The sequence below is a fragment of the Phallusia mammillata genome, chromosome 4 (assembly GCF_965637545.1).
Source record: "Phallusia mammillata chromosome 4, kaPhaMamm4.hap1.1, whole genome shotgun sequence".
Classification (NCBI taxonomy): domain Eukaryota; kingdom Metazoa; phylum Chordata; class Ascidiacea; order Phlebobranchia; family Ascidiidae; genus Phallusia; species Phallusia mammillata.
Window position 1 is genome coordinate 27,677,967 of NC_137255.1, and position 20,414 is coordinate 27,698,380.

Below are 20,414 nucleotides of genomic sequence, written 5' to 3' on the forward strand. Positions count from 1 at the left end.
TCCTGATGAAGGCATCTCGGTTGTTTATAATAAAACTGCTGTAAGAGCAATACTCATTTATACATTATGCCGGGCAGCTACAGCTTATTATCTATCAAGTTGTTTAATTCATGGCTTTACAAACAAAAAGTCAACATAATGCATGCAAAGTGGCATTTATATCGAATATACCAAAAGTATTAAGAACGTAAACAAAAACATATGTTATTTAATATCATGTCCGACTACCAAGTTTTGGATTCGACCTTCCTTGGTGTAATACTTTAACGTTTTGGTTTTGAGCGTTGGTGATTGGAATAAGTGCTGCACCAATGGTTTGCGATCCTTTGGTTCTCAGTAAATTGTATATTCCGCAAGCGTGCGCTGTTCGTTGTACTTCGATTGCTACACCGTGTGATTTCATCTCATCGTAAACAGAAGAGGGTAGAGGATGGAATGTGTCACCAGTTCCAATTACCACCATGTCTGAAAATAATACAGAACTTTTGTGACTTTACCAAACCTTCCATGTTTTTTGACAATAAGCGAAACAACATAAAATTATGCAGACATATTTTGAAAAATGCAACTAGAGGTCAAATTGTCAGTTGTGCAAAAGATATTTTTACTTTGAACTTACCTAATTTTGGGTGAATGAGATGAAACAATGCCAAACTCTCTGCTGTGATTGCTTCAGGCCTGACAACCTGTTAAAGTTTACAAACAATATTATATTTATCAGACACTCAGCTAATGTCTAATTCACATAATACTAAACTTCTAGGTTGTCTAAGAATTGCAACCACAATTTTTAAGTAATGTTTACAGAAAAAGGGTGCCAAGCGAGCTACCAAGTGCACCTCCAGCATTTCGAAGGCATCCACATTAAGCACCATGTTAGGGCAACAAACTAAAAAAATGTACTAATGTACTTACATTCCATCCAAACACAGCACTGTCAAGAATTGCAACAGGCCCATATACTGTGGTATGGGTAAACTTAAATCCTCCAACAATGTAACCCCTCAGATAAAGGTGGTGAAGGTCGGAATCCTCTGATGCAATATCCAATGATGTTTTGTTTGCTAGCTCCTCAAACTCAGGAAAATCCATCTTTCCATAACATCTTCTAGTTCTACAAACAAATAGAACAAAATGGTTTTGGGTGTGAGGTTAAACAAAAAAACATTAGAGGTGTGTAAAAGCGATGATCCTGTTTTATTATTATGTTATTTCAAAGGGCAAAATGATCACCAAAAAGTAAAACAAACACTTAAGTTTGGTTAATCCGGACCCATTTGGACCAAAACAATTGTCTGGATTATATTAAGATCCGGATTAATCATATCCAGTTTGAAGGAGGTTTGCTATGAATGTTTTTATCAAACAAATATATTTTTCGCTTTAAATTACCATTAAAAACGTAACCAATTAACCATTCTTAAACACACAGTGCTACTTGCAGTTTATTAGATAATAAATTAGTATGGGAGTTGTGTAAATGAACGTTACAAAACGTTCTTCTGAAACGCAAATAGTTAACATAAAATACTCACACAAACACTGGTGCCTTTCTGCATTGTTTAAATAGGTTTATAAACCTTGAACGCAACATCACGTGTTGCTAGAAGTATCAAAGTTCTTTGAAAGTATTTTCAGGCGTCCAAAATACACCAAAACATATTTCAATTTCAACCACAAACCTAAATAAAATCCACCTAGCACAATTTAAAACACGTGATAAGGGAAAGCACCTGTTGTGCATGCTTGACTGCGCGTCACGGTCGATGAGTTTATTGGTTCCGCTTTGGTGCTCATAACCATAGCAACGTCATTCCTAGTGGATTTGCAGGTCAAATAGATTTCTGTCTAGCACAGAGATTTCCTTTGTGTCTGACAGACGTTTAGGCAAACTGTTAAGTCAAAAAGTCAGACGCTAGCGTCGAAGTGTTGCTGTTTTGCTAAAAGCATTTATTTTAGGTTGGTTATTATTGCTTTATTTCTTGGTTGCGTTAATGAAAGTTAATTGTAAACTGACGTAGTTCAAAAAGTGTAAAACAGTGAGGAAAATGAACTGATAAGTGGACATTCCTTGTTTTTAATAACCAGCATTCTGTGTATATGTATGACCAGAGGTTACTATAATTAATAATGCAGTTTAGAACGTAATTTGTATAAATTGCACGAAGAAAATTAGTTTACGCTTAGTTTAGGCTGCTTCAGGTTTTCATAATGCTCTGCGAGACTTATTTTTAGGGACGAAACAATACTAATTCTGGTTTGTTTAGTTTTTACAAGAATAGACAAAATTTTCTATCGCCGTTCAACTTGATAACTAATAGATGAGCACTCTAACAATACGCAAATACATACATACAGGTTTTTTTTAAGGTTTGGTTTGGGTGACCGCTAAGTAGTTTTAAGAGACCGCAAGTGTTTCATTTAAATAGCAAAAAATAGCCATTTCCAAATTTTGGGAAACCGCTGGAGAAAACGGTCCCCCAAAACACCTTAAAAAAACACTGCATACATATATGTTTGGGTTTTTATACCGACATTTTTCTTACAGTTGTAGGCAACCGACAAGGTTCGGCTCTCGCGCCTGTGTGTTAGTGACGACATAGTAGCACTGCAAACTGAATCATGGGGCGGGAGCTCAACATGGACACCCAGAGGCAGAACTTCTGGAAAGAAGCCATTAAGAAGGAGGCCTATGTCCGCTTGGCGTGGCACGAAAAATACAGGGGAGATGGAACAGACAAGGACGCGGCTTCAAGGGAAGAAAAAAGGCTGAACCGGGCCAAGAGGCTCACTGAGATGGTCCCTAAACCTCCAGCCAAAAGCCTAACCCTGCCTGTGATCTCTTACCCAAAAAGAAGACAGCCCAAATACGATCTTGTGGTGCAGAAAAGTAAGGAGGGAGTAGCAGATCCAGATGCTTTGCTGGTTGAAATGAGACCAGTTACTCCAGGTATTTTTAAATAAACCAAAATTTTACACCCAAAACAACAGGACCCTAACATTATGTAGTCAATGTGGGCATAAAAACGCTAGATTACGAAACGAGTATGACAATAGAGGACTTTATACCGTAAAATAAACGAACCGCAGAACCCAACTTTTGTTGAGAATTTAACATTGACAAATATGGACTGTGCGCTACACAGTTGTCCCCAAAGAACTTGCCTAAAGTTCCATTATCCAGAGGTCAACATTTATCCTTTTCAATCCTGACGCTTAACAAACAGTAGTCGCTACGTGGTCCCAGCGTAAAGAGCTTACCAATTGCTCTGGCCAACATATTAAACTTTACTGCGTAACCCATGTTTATACATCGTAAAATTTATTCGGTAGAAGTAACGTGGTGGTTAAAAAATTACCTTGTGGTCTTTCATTTACAATAGGAATTCGCCGAACGCTGTACAATGGTTTTACCAAAGAAGGCCGAGGCCGCTACCAATACCTTCAAGCTCGCACGTTTAAAAAACCGGAAGAAAAATACGAATATCCTCTTACGACATCTTGGGAATACGGTTGGAGGCTTGATGACGTCGTCAAGGAGTTCCGGGCTCCGCAGTTTGGCCGGTCACGAATCGTTAGAGACACCTTCTTTAGGCGAAACGGGATTTTATATGAACCGATAACTGCTTGATAATTTCCGTGTTGAAAAGGGAAAATAAAAAAGGCAAATTTAATGGGAAATAACATACTTTGCACTGTCTTTGTTATGAGTGTTTCACTCGTGATTATCGTTTTTAAAACCCCCACAAAACAAAAAAACGCAAAACCATTTTTGTAAACACTGCACTGGTAAACCAACTTATTTTACTTTCCTCACCAACTATGTTTCGTTTTGTCGGTTTTGTGCAATACGCCGATATTAGGGTTGCAAACGAAATTGGTATAATTATGTTATGTTGTGTTTCAAACGTAAGTAAGTATTGATATGCACTCTCACTGAAAGAAGCAAGAGCAAAAGTTGATGCCACAAAAGTATGTCAATTTTGTTGGTGATTGTCTCAAACCTTTGAAATGGTATCATTGTTTTATTTCTTGTACTATTTTATGCCACAACGATAAAGGCTAAAGTTAATACTTTAAACCCTCTTTGCACAAAAAGATCATGAACATTATTGCACATGATATTAATTAACTGTTTACAAATATGATTCCCAGGTTTTTGTAACTTGTATATCGCCTATAACGAAATGAGATTAATATTGTCCTTACCGAAACGTAAAACAATAACTGCCCGCTACATACTTTGCCCTCATCCGAACAAACAAGATCCATTGCCGTCCGAACATTATAGAGCTTTCAAAGCTTTGCGGGAAGCCATAAACGACCTTTTCCTGAGGAGTATATGTGCACTGTGACATCACAATTTAAATGGCCATTGTTCGCACACAATACACACCGCGTCCCCTCCCACTGTCTCAATTATTTGTTCGAGATTATCCATCGCAGCTCTTTGTAGGCTACAGATGAGCCATTATTCCTGCACCCTTTCAATAAAAAGAGTGCCAACTCATATGTTTATGTGTTTAATCCTGATTTATGACTTGGCCTTAAAGTGAACTTTTCCACTTAGAAGTTTGTTTTGCTTTGGTAAAATGATATTTACTGAACAGGCTTTGTTTTCAACTTTTTCTTTTGTAAAACGCACTATAAAACAGTTCGTGTTTTGTTCTCTGTCCACTAAATGTTGATATTCGTGGAGTTTTCCATTACTTCAGTGAAGTTTATCCTACATTTTAGACTTATATAGTTTTAAATCTAACTGTGGCATTAGAAATAGTAAGAAATGGTTGGATAAGAAGTCACTTTATTGTGTTATACCTCTTTCATTTCCGCCAAGGCAACACAACTATATCGGGAATCTTTTGTCGTGGCTTGCTTTTAATCCATGCTTATGCAAACCTTGTTTTGTGACATGTATTATGCGAACGGTAAAGCACGTATTTTTTGCCATGCCAAATTGGGGGTATTGTACACAAAAAGTCTGAAAATCCTTAATTGAAATATCGTCTTGTACGTCTCTTCTTGGACGTGCTTCAACACTTTTCTCTCTTCGAATGAAAGATCACACTTGTTAAACGTAATTTCACCTTCGATTTCCAACAAGCATTTCAATTTATCCTAGCTTGTTTTTGTCGACAAAGCAAGTTAATTACTTTTTCAGTTTTAAAAAATGTACCGGAAAAAAAATTAAGGAAGAGGTCAGAAAAAAAATGTGTACACGCAAAAAAAATTAAGCCATCATTTTGTGTCGAAGCGATGTCGATTATCGTTTCAAATATTCTGGGGTCAATCGATGTGTAGTGAATATGACGAGCATCACAAGACTTCACCGAGCATCAGAAGTTAAAATACACAAGCTACTTGAAACATCGTCGTTTAGAGTAGACAAGTGACATCTCAATCCCTTTCGAACACTGCAGTAATGTCTAGAATCTGTACAAAGATCTGAAATATAGTTTGGATCTGAAATAAGGATCCAACATGACATACTCCGCAATCAGGATAATATTTATTAGTTTCAAAGTAACAACAGAAAATTGATGCCGTTTTCGTTTAGGCTCATGGTTTTATTTAGCGAGCAGACCCTGCGAATTTACCCACGGTTACTTGCAAACCGGCTGTACCCCATAGGGTTCATCCAGGCGGTTGGGATCCTATGGCAGAACATGCTCAGAAGACAGAACTGAAGCACCATTGAAATCCTAGGACACTTGACTCCAAGGTTTTCGGTGTCTTTGCTGTTTTATGTACTGACAATGCAAATAAACTTGACTTAATGCATAAACTCCAAACCAATTCTTAATTAATGTTATTTCTTGACAACAAAATTAGACCATGGTGTGGCGCACCAGCTGCACCCCATCTAGTGGCGACTACTTGTAACATCCACGACTAAGCTGGGCTTTAAATTAGCGACTTTGTGCAATGTGAATACATTTTATTTTAAAACATATTTCTGCGCCCTCAATGTCGCATGTCCCACAGATTGGGTTGAGTCTATTTTGCTTGGTGAAAGAATACAAAGCGACACAATTGCACTGAACAATCGCCAAGCCGGAAACAACTGCGCAACGTTGAATCGTTATGGAGCCCAAAATAGTGAATGGCACAATTGGTAGATTATGACCAAAAACATTCGTATAAGCAGCAAGTCCTACATTAAATTATGGTTCATGCACCTGCGTAATGACAGCAATATCCGATCTTTGGGAAACTCTGTCTAAACTCTGCAAATAGTTTTACAAAACAAAAAAGTAGATGACGTAGTGAAAAGGATATGTAAGCTAATATTGAATACTGAAGTTACTCTGAGTCTAAAATGTTCTGCTATGCTAGCAATGTATTTCAAAACTAAGGAAAATATAGACGCGTTGGTCTAGGCCAGGGGTGGGCAACCTTTGTTTCTGTGGGGCCAATTACAAATGTCAAAGTTGGATCGCGGGCCGCACCTGTGTATAACACAAAGTGATTTTGCTTTATTGCTTACCAAACATGCTAAATTACAAGTATAATTCGTATTTGATTCTAGCCACATTTTGCCAGGTCGCAGAAAACTAGCATCAGGCGCATTAATCAGCTCAAAAATATGTAATAATTGTACTCGTTTGCCAGTACTTTTGAAATCCAAGCGTCTCTGTGGACCGCACAACCTTTAAAGAAGGGCCGCATGCGGCCCGCGGGCTGCAGGTTGCCCACCCCTGGTCTAGACCTTGCGTGCATTTTACCCCATGATTTAAATACCTAGTAAGTTCAAAGCAGACAGATTTGCACTCTGCGGTTTTTGTAGTATAACATATGCAAGCAAATATTTAGACTGTTTCATGAAGAACAGGTACAAAGCATAAATCATTTCTTTAAAAACAGAAATAGAAATATTTCTGTTTTTAAAGAAATGATTTATGCTTTGTACCTGTTCTTCATGAAACAGTCTAAATATACTACTGATAAGAAGCAAGAATCTTTCTTTTTTACATTCTATTGTCTGCGGGAGATTCCTTAGGTTACAAAAAGTTTTTCAGATATGCAAGCAAATTAATAGTTTATTTAGTCATGTATGCTTTAGTGTATTATTAGTTGGTTACGTGTGATTCTTTATAACTGTGATTTAGTTATTTGCACATACACCAAAAGTAAAAAATGACATAAAATGAAGCGACACGCGACGTACACAATGCGACATGATTTTTATTTTGTTTTGTCCTGGTTACAAGGTACGCTATTTGCGTTTCACATATTTTTGACAAATTTTTGTTCATTCGTTTTGCGTATTGGTTACTGATTGGTTCCAAATTAATGTTTTTATTTCTAGCACTTCGTGATTTTTTAAAAATGAATTAATCATGAAGTTGGAAGAAGATTTTCAGTCTATGTTCCACATACTGGATCGGACAAAGAAAGGATTTTTGTCAAGTGACGAAATTGAAAAGTTTTTTGAGACACTATTTTTCCAAAAAGTCGACCCGATTCTGGTAAAAAAAATGCGTTTATTTGATTGTTTCATTAAAGTACATCAACTGATAAACCAAAAAACTATTGTCCGATATGAAAACATTTTGGAACGAAAAGTATTCTCTGATTCTGACAAAGTTGGTTAATCTCATGCAAGAAACGTCTAGAAACATTTATCCTGCACAAATAAAATAAATGCTTCACATGAATGACATAATGTGTTAGTTTTAAACTTAAAATCAGTAAAACATGTGCAAAGATTAAACTGTTTTTGTTTTCGTTAAATTATATTTGTTGATAATTCACAAGGGCAGAAATTTAATTTTTTATTTCGTATATTGCATTTGACTTCAATTTTTCACTTGTTTCAGGTAAATGCAGTTCTTCGGAATGTTTGTGGTGGCTTGCAGTGTCAAGCTAACAAATTTCAGGAAGTTCTTTTAAAATTAGAAGAATGGCGACAAATAGAATTAAATTGCTACTGGGATTTTATGGCATTTAACGTCGATGGCTCAATGAAAATCGCATTAAGCAGTGCTCTTCTTCTGGCCAGGTTGTAAACTTATCTTATTTAGTTATTGTTGTTTGTTTGTTTGTTTCATGTATGTTCCATGGGCAAAAATACCAGTAATACATTGTGCTCAGAGTCCACCAATAAGTTTTTAAGTCTATGATCATAATTTTGTTCAACAATCATGTTACAATAGGTTGGAGAATTATTGCCCAAATTTTTGACAAAAGTCTTTGTGTAAGACATTCAATTGATTAACAATTTAGATGGCCCTGAGGAAAGCATTAATTTGTATTTCTGTACAGATCTGTGAAAGGTGACAAGTTTTCACTTGAAACATTTAATCAGTGGAAAGCCACTTTACATAATGAGGGAGAAGTCTCTTGGGAGCAATTTAAACAGTTTCTTTACTTCCAACCAGGTATATATTTTGTCTACTTTAACCAACTTCAAAGTCAAAGAATAGTTTGAAAAAAAAATCTATTTTTATTGTATTGTCATTAGACTGGTAACATTTGTTCTGTGACAAAATTTGCAGTATATTCTCCAAGTACATGCTTTTATAATATATATATATTTCTGCCAGGCGTAATATCAAATTTATAGAGCTCTTCTGGCAATTGTATTTTTATTCCCTGTCTGAGGTCCTACACCCTGATGAAGGCGACCTGTATAGGACGTCGAATGTCAGAATAAAAATACAATTGCCAGAAGAGTTTTATAAAGTTGATAGGTTTTATAATGTGTGATAAAAGAGAAACAATTACCCTACCAACTAAGCAATGATACATTTAACAGCGCAAATCATAATGTATGAATTGTGGTGTGTAAACTTTATTGAGGTTTAGGTTACAGTGGTGTAAACAAAATTGTTGCCCTACAGGTAAACCCTTCAGAAATGAGGCAGAATTCAGTGGTGCCGTTGCTGCTTTATCCAACAGAGAGGCAGAGGTGGCATTTGATGAGTATCAGTTTTACAAAACCTCAATGGAAGTAGGTTTCTTTGCATAAATTCAATTCTTTACATTATTTTTCTGCTCAGGCTGTAGAATCTTTGATCTAACATTTGATTAACTGTGTAGCTGCAGCATGTTTACCCATGATTTAACAACTGTACCCTAATAGTTTAGAGTTGCACAGTTGTCGCTGGTGTGGTGATTGCCTTGGTGCAATTGTGTCAATATGTTTTCTTTTACCAAGTGAAATAAACACAATTTAACTTTACTAAACAAAATGTTGACAGTAATGTATTATTACATATCAAAAATAAACATTAACGAGACAAAAAAAAATGCCTCCGACCATAAACTGTATACAAATCGAATCTAGTCTTTTATCAGCAATGCTTTATTGTTTTTTAGACTGATGAAAATTATTCAGCAATGCTGCTTCGTGACAAACAACAATATCAGGAAGACCTTGAATATCATTCCAGTCGCCTTGTGAACAGGTAACACCTTCTATCAACCTCTACCATGAGGTGACATTAACAAAAGGTGGTTATAATCAACCCCAATTTAGGCTTTTTTAGTTGCGATTAACCACAATTGGCAATTAACAGGAATAATCTTTTTATAATATGCTACAGTTTGAGATTCAGTATGCAATAAAATGGAATTTGCAAATAACTGTATTGTAATTTATCGGATTTGTCTGTACTTTAGATGGAACGTGGCTGGTGTGGAAGCAGTAATACATGATGACGGGACTGACATGGAAAATATTGACAACAGCAAGTCAAAGGATGACGTCACTATCACTGAACTGATGTCAGCAATCGATGAGAAGTACGATATCTTGAGAAGCAAGCTTATGTGGGAAATGGTTCGAGCACAAAGCGGTAAGCATAGACTGCACTTTTCTATGATTAATTGAAGTGCAATTTTACATTCTTGATTTGTTTTAACAGTTTGTCATGTCATAAAATCATGAAACAAAACTGTTTTGTGATTGATTTACTTTTAGGTCACACAATATTTTAACTTTTCTGCAAAAATGTACACAAGGTTCTACCACAGTTTAAATTATTTGTTTTATTATTTTGACACTTCTTATCATCATTGTAAGGGTCCCCTTTAGAAATCATCCCCAAAACAAGGTACAACACACAGTTTAAGAACTACTGCTCTAATAAATGCAACTAATTAGTAAAACACACAACAAAAGAAACAACAACAAGAATACATCAAAAATTGTTCCTGTGTTAGAAAATGAATCTCTTCGGAGCAAAGTGTCTCAAGCAGATGTACAGGAGCATTTCAATGATGTGCAAAGCAAGGAGAAAGATATGAGAAAGAATGGAACTTTGGAGGATGATGCTGTGACTCTGTATGGTGGAAATCTATCATACAAGTAAGTAGTTGCTAAATATATGGTATTTCCAAATCCAATAAATGTGTTTGTTTCATTGATATCATGCAGTGACGTTTTGGTTGGTCAGTTGGTTATTTAGTGATTATGTATGTTGATGTCAAACACCTTTATTTTTGCACAACAGAGTTTGTGTTTTTGTTATGAAATGTATGAGCCAAATACATTAGTTACTATTGGAAATATGGTGTAGCTGCAGCATGTTTAGCCATGTGTGCCATCCACTATTTTCTGCTCCATAATGTTTCAACTTTCTGCTGGTATTTCCAGCTTGGTGATTGCTCAGTGCAACTGTGTCTGTATTTGTTCGTTCACCAAGTGAAATAAACTCAACTCCACTCAAATTAAGCTCATAAAAAAATTGCCCATCTTCTTCACTGCATGTTCAGTGTAAACCTCAAAACTATGCTTTGTTACAGCTATTTGTAGCTTGTTGCATGTAAAATATGTGTCTAACTTACTATTTTTGTTATAGTAAATGCAGGAATACTACTTTTGTGCATATAAACCTGTATATTGACTGGTTAACTTTCAACTTTTATACTTCATGTAGTTGGAATCTTGCTGTTCTGATGGGAGACACTGCCGATGCATATCACCTAAAGTGGGAGCAAACTGAGAAGAGATACAAAGCTTATCAACAGGAGGGAAAAACTTCTGATCAGATCCGGGAAATCTTTGAGAAAGAAAATCTGAAAAACATGAAAAGTAAGAGTGCATTTAAGCACTTGCTAATATGTTGTTATCTGTTTGTTTGTTTTTTGTTTCTTACAGTGCATATAATTTCATACTAATAAATTTATGCTATGTACTATGTTTTAGATAACATGTATTTAAGAGGAACTTAGTTGTTAATGTAGTTGTTAGATGCCACAATTGGCACTTACCATCTTTATAAAAAAAACTGTTTTAAACTCTGTGTTTAAAAATACACCTTTTTAGAAACTGGGCTTTACACTGGATAACAGTTAAGCCTATCGCAGCCACTTTGATTAACATTTTCTATAAAACTTCTCAAATTTCCATGTTATTGAAATGATTTACCAAAATGTTTAGACTCTGCAACAACTAGTGGAAACCTTCTCATCGAATTATGGAAACGTCAACAAGAAGACAAACAATATCTTGAGCAGAAATTGAAATCTGCTGCCTCTCAACCCAATGCACAAGCAGAACGAATCGCGCTGTTTACTTCTCTCTATCGACAGTGTGAGCGAGCCCAGGAAGGTGCCAACCTCGGTCCTGATTATAGTTTTGCTCTGGCTTTTAATCCCTCTGCATCAGGTGTGGCTGTTTCGGAGAGAAAACAAACTTTCCAACCTACCAGGTCAGGATTTACATTTACTTCATTTTTAACTAACTGAAGTAGTTTTTGCATACAGTATATGACAGTTAATCTGTTGTTGAAAGTTTAAATTTTAAAAGTCAACTTTTCAAGTTGTGATCAATTTTAAATTTTATTATTGAATGCATTTTACTTTCATTATACCTTTCTAATCCCCATATCACTTAAACTTTAATGCTTTTGATTTTTATATTTTCATGTTTTTTTATCTTTTTACATTAGGTTTTCGGAGGACTCTGTACGCCAGGAACGACTTTCTATGGATCGAATCAAAATCGCAAAACAACAGCAGAAATTACAAACTATGCCTGAGATTGGAGACAAAATGTCACAAATTTCACAAACTAAGGATCTTGGCACGGTGGCGTCGTGGATGGAAATAACCAAACTGCTGGAAGTTAAATATGAAATGGAAAGGGATGTAAGTCAGGCACTTTCATTTATTTCGAGAAAATATTCATAAAACAGCATTATTTCTTCATAAAAACCAAATATTTTTATTTAAACAGTAAGCTTTTTTGAAACAATATTTTAATATAAAATGTAACATTTGAAAAAGTGCATCAACTGGTATAAATTTAATGAAAAACAATTCAGTACTTTGACTTATTTTCCTGTGCAATTTTTTTTTGGCTTTTATAGTATAATTTAGAAGATTCCTTTTACGGTTATGAATTTGTTGATTAAATCAAGTTGTTGTTTTTTTGCAACAAGAATTTTATTTCTTCAGATGATGATGTACTTTCTGCATCAAAAAGTTGATCAACACAAAACGTTCTCTTCACTGAATGAAGAAGATTTTAACAGCACTCGAAATAAACTTGGTGAACTGTACAGTGCATGGAAACAAAATATGTTGTCCAAATCTCTTACGGTAAGTGTTTTTTAAATGGTTTCGCTAAAAACATTTAAGGAAATGTAGATTTGCCACAATAAGTAAAATTCTCCTTAATTTATTCATGTCTGTTCAACCTTAAATATATTTTCAACAAAACTATGGTGTAAAGATTTCTTATGCTTTTGTTTTCAAGGGTTCTGACAAAATGTCTCATCTCAACGTTCTGCATGATGCAGCAGCTCTTGTGCAGGAGTTTTTGCGAAAACAAAGAGTTGGGAAGAAGGACAGCGAAATTTCTGCCACTCTTCTTGCTCAACTACAAATTCTACAAGATGTGCAATATCAAGAACTTGTTGAAGCGATGAAATCCCAGGTTAGAAACATTTTGGTTCAAATTGTAGTGGCTATTGTAAATTTTATGCTAAATTAGCAAAGTAAACCAATAAAACAAAATTATGTGTTTTTAAAGTTGTGTGATGTGATCATTTTCTATTTTATTTGGATTTGTAACTGCATACCATTTCACCATTAATTTCTTTCGAAAAAGTTAACAGAAATACATTTTGTATGCAAAACAGTATTTTAATTGCATTAATGAATTCTAGCTAAAATGTGTGTGATTAGTATTTCTTTCTTTTTCAATGTTTAATTTTTATTAAATGTTCTAGAAAAGGTAAAACTAGCTACCTACTACAAATTAACAAACATGAAATAATTTACTGTGATTAAAAATACTGAAGACTAAATGTATCGGGGTCAAAATATGGCACTTTAAAAAAATTTCACCTAAAAACAAAAACTGAAAAGAACTGGGCTCGTCCGGGATTTGAACCCGGGACCTCTCGCACCCTAAGCGAGAATCATACCCCTAGACCAACGAGCCGCACACACCTTCCTCGGAGAAAGAGCGCTCTTATTGCGCGGCGCAAACTCGCCATTGTTTCCACGTTCGATTTGCTTGTCGGGAAACAATGGCTTAGTTCTAATATTGACGCAAGCTGGTTTGTTGATCGTTTGTTTTGTCAAAGAGTGCCTTTGTTTGCCAGTTACAGTCTTCAATATTAGACTGTTTCCATGGCTGTGTGTGCGCAAATTAAACAGTAGTTTAAATTGATTTCAAGGGCCTACTCCAGCGGGCCTATACATGTTACTGTAAATACTGAGACAAAACAGAAATCACATGGCGTTGTTTAGGTGGAAACTTCTTCGTTTGTTTGTCATTTATGGGGATCGCTGTCCAAAACTTTAAACTAACCACGTATTTGGATGCGGCCAATATTTTGTAACCTTTTGATGGTACAAATTAATTGTTGTGTTTGTTAAGTTAACAAAGGATTGGCATTTTACAACAGCAAGTATTATTGTGTTGATAAATTGGACAACAAATCGTGTATTTATGTGTTGTCTCTTGTCTTTTACTAAAAGAAAAAGCGTTGCAAACTAAAAACTGTGATAAACTAACAAATGTAATAAATACCCAATGATCGGGAGCAAAGAAACGGTCAGACATAATTGTAATGCTGTTGGCTGATTTTAAAGAATATGACCTGGTGGAAAAACAAAAAGCTGGGCTCGTCCGGGATTTGAACCCGGGACCTCTCGCACCCAAAGCGAGAATCATACCCCTAGACCAACGAGCCACACATTGGTAGCCCTCCTGAATGTGTGTTATAACCGCCCGTTGTAGACAGTCCAAAATGAGTCACTCGTACAGAACAGAACACAGACTTTGCGATGCTATTACCAAATTGTTTATTAACCCCCGTGTCGAAATGTCAAAAACATCATGTCATAGTACAAAAAAACTGTTTGCCCTATTTATTGTACCGAGCAATAAATTAGATAACAAACATAGCAACTGTCAGGTGTTTTTATTCATTCTTGAGGCAGACATAACTTCTGATTAGAAACGTTACCTTTAACTGATTTTCACTTCTACATTCAAATGTTACATTTAACAAGTGACAACAATAGAACAAACATACTTAACCCTGACCAATAGAAAACCTTCTATTAATAGCGCGTTTGTATTATATCACATATTCACGCCCAGTGAAGCTGTCGGCTCGTTGGTCTAGGGGTATGATTCTCGCTTCGGGTGCGAGAGGTCCCGGGTTCAATTCCCGGACGAGCCCAGTTCCTTTTGAAATTTTTGTAACATTATTAAAGCCTAATTTAAATATTAAATCTCACCTTTGTCACCACTATGCACAAAAAACAACAGCTTTGCTACCTACATAAAAACAATCGTAAAAAAAAATTACTTCTTTAAGATGTAAACTTGATTTTTGCCAAATTATTTGACCCATGTTTTACAGTAAACAATAACAGCTATTTAAGTAGGTAATGCTAATGATTGAATTATTTGAAATTGTCTGTGTATCGTTCATTGCAATTGTTCTTGCACATACAATTTTATCTTCTTTGTTTTCAAGAACATCGAGGAGTTGTACAGACTTCGCAAATCGGAATACAGAATTGTGCGTGATCTTCACCTTGATAACATCGCTACTCTTCTCTTCTACACAGCCGAGGAGGAGAAGGAGGAAATTGCTCCCACTCCTCCTATTGTGGTGCTCACGAAAGAGGAGGAACAGATCAGAGATGTCATTCAAATGAAGTAAACATTTCATTGCTTTGTTTATTATTAGGACAACAAGGGGTAACTTTTTTGGGAGAAATCTAACTTTCCCCCCTCTTCTTACCATCACAATTTTAGGCTAAATAATGCACAGTTTTTATTCTGTAGTTTTTCCTTTTTTCTTCTGTTTTTGTCTGTTTTTATTGTCTTTAACATTGAAAAAAGTTTCGACAGTCTATTCAATATTTGTTGGACCTTTGAAATGAACGAGTTTTCACATTTTCAGGTACGATGTCCTGCGTTCAAAATTATGGTCCGAAGTCGCGAAGTCCATGAAGCTAAAATCCGGCGAAGACACTAAGAGCGCCATCAAGCGTCTGATTGAAGAAGAGAAATCGACTAGAAATAAAACGGATGAGCAAAAGGCATTATTCGACAAACTGAACGTGGGTTTAGTTTTATGAAAGAACAAGTTTTTACATTTTAATATCTGATGTTTTCATGCCCTGGCCTGTTTTCACAATCTTAAAACTTTCAGGAAAATTATTCTCTTTGTTTACAAGCCAGAACAGGTTTAAAAGCCCAAACCTAGTTTTTTTCCAACCCACATTTTTCCTTAAAATCGCCTTTAGTCTGAACCAGTGGCTCTCAAACTTTTTTATTGTCGGGGCCAAATGGTAGTTTTTTAAGTGTGCTGGGAGCCGCCAAAAAAACGAAACCTTGAGAAAATCATTAGACATTACTTTGAAAGCTAGAATAGCAATCTTTGTTTTTTTTTCTGAAGTTTGGTGCAAGCCGCAAAATAAGTAGTTGGGAGCCGCATGCGGCCCTGAGAGCCGCGTTTGAGGATCACTGTTGTGAACGAATGAGGTCGAATAGTTAAATTTGACGATGAAAGGATAATATCTGATACAAGAATTGTTTGTAAAATATGCAAAAAAGCAACCAATCCTAAAGTAATCAACACTTTGCTTTCTTGTTGAAAAGCAAAATGGATTTACTTTGGGGTAACGAATATTAATAAACAACCTTGTTTTTGGGGTTCGTTTTTCTTTGTTCTGTTTGTAATGCAACTCTATAATATTGACCTCTTGCAACATACACGTTTGTAGTGTAGCACGTCATAACTTATTATTGTTGCGCAGATCATGTATTCGTCACATGACCTTCTCGGTCCACTGGCCTCGGCGTTCCGCACTGCCGCGTCACAAAACAGTGACGCCGAAAAGATGGTCACGCTTGACGAAGCGCAACTACTCGACCATGAAGAGACAAACATCATCACTGATTTGGAACGCCGGTGTGATGACGAAATACGCGTGACGTCAGAGGTAGTGACGTCATCTTCTAATTCCGGTGCACGCGCTCTCGCCGAAGTTGCAAAGCAAAAGTGGATGACGTCAATGATCGATAGTGACGTCACATTCGCGTCATCGGCTGTGGATTTGGTGACGTTCGATCGGTATTGGGCGGGCAAAGATCTTAAAGCAAAGTAAGTAAAATCTGAACTGCATCAGTGTTTCTTTACGTGTTGCATCTTTAACGTTTAGACCAGGTCTCACTTTACCGGCTACCTTTACATTAATATGAAAAGCGTCTCGTTGATAAACACTAGAAAGGCAAACCAACAGAGTATAAAATAACATTTCATTGTTTGTCAAATCCATTCTTGCCCAAATGCCTCAAGGAATACTTGCTGTCGTGTTACCTCGGTTTAGGTGCATTTTCATTATCACCATCACCTTCTTTCTGTGCTATGCGACAAGCAAGTTCCACCGCTTTGATTGGTTTTATTCACGGTGGTGAATCTAGCAGATGTCAAAAATGTGCTGATACAATAGCCTGTAGTTTTATATTCAGAATTATTTAACTTTTGTGCGAGTTTAAAGCAGATTTTTTTGACTAAACTTTTGGTTATATCAGATTGTTGACAAATGCTGATAGTTTTTGTTCAACGCAATTTGTAAACCTTTTAGTAACTTTTAACAAGTTTCATTACACATTCACGTTTTCAATTTCTCCAAAGATTGCGACAAGACTTACGACGCCAGGTTCGTTCAGCTCAAGATAGATTTCAGCAGGAAAATCCGTTCAACGAAAAACCCTTCCAAGAATTTGGTAGGCAGACACCAGAAGTTTTTTTTTCCATTTTTATTGTGTGTTGATTAACGTTACAAGCGCGTCTGAAATTCGGACCCGAATGCCTAATTTTTTAAACAAAGCCCAATTAGCCCTTAAGTTGGTAAATTTTTGGCATAAATTCCGAATCAAGTCGTTTATTTAAACGTAAACCTATAGTTTGTGAAACATTTTTGTTAGGCCAGGTACTCATTTTTATGCTTCACATTTAAGGTTTGCCATGAAAAAATTCTGGCAGAAACATTTTTTGGAAAAAATGTTGTAGAAAAAAGTATAAAAACGCAATGTTTCATATTATCATACAATGAGTTTCATGCACTAAACAGAATCCATTTAACAATTTTTACAACGTACAATTGTAAAAAAAAATTAAAATTTGTCAGTTTCACTTTAAACAAACAATTTCTCGGATTCCCCTTTAACATTGGTTCTCTTGCAGATCTGACCAATCACAAAGCGACATCGGCTCTGCAACTTTTATCCAACTCATATCCTGCCGAATGGACGAAGTTCCGCAACCTATTATGTGACGTCACTGCTCAGGAACTACGTGAGGCTTCGTTACTAATGACGTCAGATGAACGGGTGACGCGATTGGCTGAGATTAACGCCAAGAGAAGAAAACTTGACATTGGAACCGAAGGTTTGTTTTAATTTATTTAAGCTATTTACAAGGTATAATACAAGGTTAAGGTACTATTGTGCTCATGAGCGATATCTAACAATTTATTTACAGTCATAGACTCAGCATTAAACATTTTTGTTTGTCATTTTATCGCTCGGAACCTATATTTAACATGTAGTTCTGTTTATTTATTTATTTATTTTTGTAATACACCCCTGACAAAACGTTTTATTCCCCTTTCTTGAAATTGTTCTGCTTTAAAAATATCTAAATGTTTTAATTAAAACAATTGCGATGCTTTTGTAGCGAAATTCATAAGTCATAACTAGAAAGAAGACATTATAGCGTTTTTATCATTAAAACACGCCTGAACTTTGAAAGGGTCATACCGAGTGTATCCGTTTTCCCAAGCATTCATACCTAACAAGGCAGGGGCTAGAAAAATCAAGCATGTGATGGGATTCGAATCCACGACAAAAGCTTAGCCGGTTCTGGCGTTGTACCAATATTTTCGAATCCACGACAAAAAAGCCGGTTCTGGCGTTGTACCAATATTTTCTTTTAAACGAAGTATTACAAGCACCGCTGCCTGGCGCATGATCCAATTTCGCAACACCAGTTCTATTTTACATGACATATAAATTTGATTTGCAGACGGCAAAGAGGATCTGTTATCACTGTTAGAGGAAGGTTCAGCGCTGAAACACGTTTCTCGTCAGGAAATATTGCGCCAGCTAGCGGGAGAGGCGAGTGACGAGGATGTGGGGATTTCCCTGCTTGCCGATTTGCAAGAAGAACAGCTCAAGGACGCCATCAAGTGGTTTGAACGAGTCACTGAAGTAAGTTGGATTTGTTGTTGTTAAAATGTTTCCTAAACACTGTATTCTAAATATAGTCATCCACTGCATGGAAAAATATTGTTTTCTTCACACAGGTTGACACTCGGGGTTCGACATCGCCCGCGGATGAAGTCCAAACCCACATGGACCTGTGTGAGAATATCTTTGCAGTGTTGTGCAAGTACGAAGGACTCGCTGATGACGAACATCTGCTGCAGGTTTATAATAATATTCATTTTAGTAAAGGCTTGATCGGTAGGTTAAGCTACAAGCGGATAAACCCTTCGCATGGGTTCGAATCTCACCGCAAGATCGATATTTTGGGGGTACGTCTTTTTTGTTCTAGGAAAAGCTTAAAAGGAAGATTTTAGCGCTTTAAAACTTTCCTTAGGATATTTTTTGCTGCATGAACCAAAATCCATTTAGTATCTAAAAATAAACAACCTAATGTCGACGCGTTATGTAACAATATTCACTGTTTTCTGTATCATCCGAACTGTGCAAGGACTTGTTGAATAACAAAAAAAAACATTTTCTAGAACACAGTACGCCAGTCCTGTTGTAGGCGTTGTATTAATCAAGCCTGTCTCCCAAGCATGCTGTAAGGGGGGCTGAAACTGGTTGCCAAAACCCGAAAGTACAAGCCCGAATGATGGGCCAAACCTGTTGTTTCAGATTTAGAGTTTTAAACAAAGCCAAAATTGGGTTCGAAAGTTGGTGAAGTTGCGGCACAAATGATCCTGAGTGTATAGTCAGGCCCGAATTAGGTCTGTTTTTTCAAACTTCTTTGTGAAAGGTTAACAAAACCTAGCCTGTGGTGGAATTGGAACCCACAGCTTGCGTTTCACGGGGCTACGCGGGTTTCTGAAAAGTTTTCTTCCTGCAGTGGAATTACATCCACGTTGAATGTCGCACATTTCACTTAAGTTCTATTTTTCTGTGGCCAATGTTTTAAATTCTGGTTGTAAACAAACAAAATCAAACAATCAATTCGAACCTCACAGGCGCTGGAGGACAAATACGACGCACTTCGTGATAAAGTGCTGATGGAAGCGCTCATGCGACAATTGGGTGAAGACGAGTGGAATCGGATGAGCGAAAAGGAGAGGCAAGCTCGATTGATGAAGTTGAAAATAGAGGAGAGGAGACTCAGAAGAAAAGGTGAGAGACTATGGAATCAAGACATTGGTAAAAAAATGACTCAATAGATTTACGTTATATCATACGGTAAGATTTGTTTTTAATTGCATATATATCGCTCATTTGCTGAAAGTGTTTATCTAGTTGGATATTGAATCCCCAAACCAGAAGTACTGTTTACACTGTGGATAATTGCAAATTTCACTTAAACACAATTCCCATAACTGTTGCCTAACATTAGTGCTAAATAATTAAAAATTCGAGTGGAAAAAGGATTAGCAGCTTATAGTTCCTTATGTATATTGTTCCTTAATTTTTCCAAAACCTAAAAATACCGGAGTTGGATACTGTTTAAGACCGCAGCGTTTCACTGGCCCGAAGAGTTTTTGAATTTTGATTAACTGTAAAAGTAAAATGTGTAAATGACGTCTCCACATGCATCGTTGATTCCTTTTCGCCTTACCCGCCTCAACAAAGCATGGTGTAAGTTGATTAAACACTTTGCACTGATGACTAAAACAGAGATTGTTAACGTCTGCAATATCTCCTATGTTGCCATATCCAAATGACAATGATG

The 20,414-nt window shown here is 36.3% G+C and overlaps 3 protein-coding genes and 3 non-coding genes across 6 annotated transcripts in view; 3 read left to right on the forward strand and 3 right to left on the reverse strand.

The window, feature by feature from the left end:
- Positions 1-41: 41 nt before the first annotated feature.
- On the reverse strand, positions 42-1,720 carry LOC145222946 (NADH dehydrogenase [ubiquinone] 1 alpha subcomplex assembly factor 3-like). Its single transcript, XM_080089200.1, has 4 exons — positions 1,536-1,720; positions 916-1,114; positions 620-686; positions 42-465 (listed from the first exon to the last, which is right to left on the reverse strand). Exons 1-4 carry the CDS (start codon positions 1,592-1,594, stop codon positions 215-217), a joined length of 576 nt encoding a protein of 191 aa, XP_079945326.1. The 5' UTR covers positions 1,595-1,720; the 3' UTR covers positions 42-214.
- An 833-nt stretch (positions 1,721-2,553) lies between these two features.
- On the forward strand, positions 2,554-4,958 carry LOC145224029 (protein SPMIP1-like). Its single transcript, XM_080090447.1, has 2 exons — positions 2,554-2,950; positions 3,384-4,958. Exons 1-2 carry the CDS (start codon positions 2,623-2,625, stop codon positions 3,629-3,631), a joined length of 576 nt encoding a protein of 191 aa, XP_079946573.1. The 5' UTR covers positions 2,554-2,622; the 3' UTR covers positions 3,632-4,958.
- A 2,359-nt stretch (positions 4,959-7,317) lies between these two features.
- Positions 7,318-20,414, forward strand: part of LOC145223835 (uncharacterized) — a 34,894-nt gene continuing 21,797 nt past the window's right edge. Inside the window, exons 1-20 of the mRNA XM_080090231.1 lie at positions 7,318-7,469; positions 7,821-8,002; positions 8,266-8,381; positions 8,844-8,953; positions 9,322-9,410; positions 9,625-9,800; positions 10,168-10,312; positions 10,884-11,038; positions 11,387-11,657; positions 11,898-12,096; positions 12,406-12,549; positions 12,707-12,886; positions 14,949-15,133; positions 15,381-15,540; positions 16,240-16,586; positions 17,121-17,212; positions 17,673-17,876; positions 18,513-18,697; positions 18,793-18,915; positions 19,702-19,858. Coding sequence (XP_079946357.1) covers positions 7,341-7,469; positions 7,821-8,002; positions 8,266-8,381; positions 8,844-8,953; positions 9,322-9,410; positions 9,625-9,800; positions 10,168-10,312; positions 10,884-11,038; positions 11,387-11,657; positions 11,898-12,096; positions 12,406-12,549; positions 12,707-12,886; positions 14,949-15,133; positions 15,381-15,540; positions 16,240-16,586; positions 17,121-17,212; positions 17,673-17,876; positions 18,513-18,697; positions 18,793-18,915; positions 19,702-19,858 — 3,349 coding nt within the window. The 5' untranslated portion in view covers positions 7,318-7,340. The remainder of the gene's footprint in view (positions 7,470-7,820; positions 8,003-8,265; positions 8,382-8,843; positions 8,954-9,321; positions 9,411-9,624; positions 9,801-10,167; positions 10,313-10,883; positions 11,039-11,386; positions 11,658-11,897; positions 12,097-12,405; positions 12,550-12,706; positions 12,887-14,948; positions 15,134-15,380; positions 15,541-16,239; positions 16,587-17,120; positions 17,213-17,672; positions 17,877-18,512; positions 18,698-18,792; positions 18,916-19,701; positions 19,859-20,414) is intronic.
- Positions 13,325-13,396, reverse strand: Trnap-agg (transfer RNA proline (anticodon AGG)). The gene has a single exon. It is a non-coding gene; the product is annotated as a tRNA-Pro (tRNA).
- On the reverse strand, positions 14,082-14,153 carry Trnap-ugg (transfer RNA proline (anticodon UGG)). The gene has a single exon. It is a non-coding gene; the product is annotated as a tRNA-Pro (tRNA).
- Positions 14,577-14,648, forward strand: Trnap-cgg (transfer RNA proline (anticodon CGG)). The gene has a single exon. It is a non-coding gene; the product is annotated as a tRNA-Pro (tRNA).

What these genes read in the sequence shown, in the direction of transcription:
- LOC145224029 (XM_080090447.1), top strand. Translation starts at nt 2,623, where the DNA reads ATGGGGCGGGAGCTCAACATGGACACCCAGAGGCAGAACTTCTGGAAA. An exon ending in AATGAGACCAGTTACTCCAG is followed by an intron (nt 2,951 to 3,383) that starts GTATTTTTAAAT and finishes CATTTACAATAG; the next exon opens with GAATTCGCCGAACGCTGTAC.
- LOC145222946 (XM_080089200.1), bottom strand. Translation starts at nt 1,594, where the DNA reads ATGTTGCGTTCAAGGTTTATAAACCTATTTAAACAATGCAGAAAGGCA. An exon ending in AGAAAGGCACCAGTGTTTGT is followed by an intron (nt 1,115 to 1,535) that starts GTGAGTATTTTA and finishes ATTTGTTTGTAG; the next exon opens with AACTAGAAGATGTTATGGAA. An exon ending in GTGCTGTGTTTGGATGGAAT is followed by an intron (nt 687 to 915) that starts GTAAGTACATTA and finishes AAACTTTAACAG; the next exon opens with GTTGTCAGGCCTGAAGCAAT.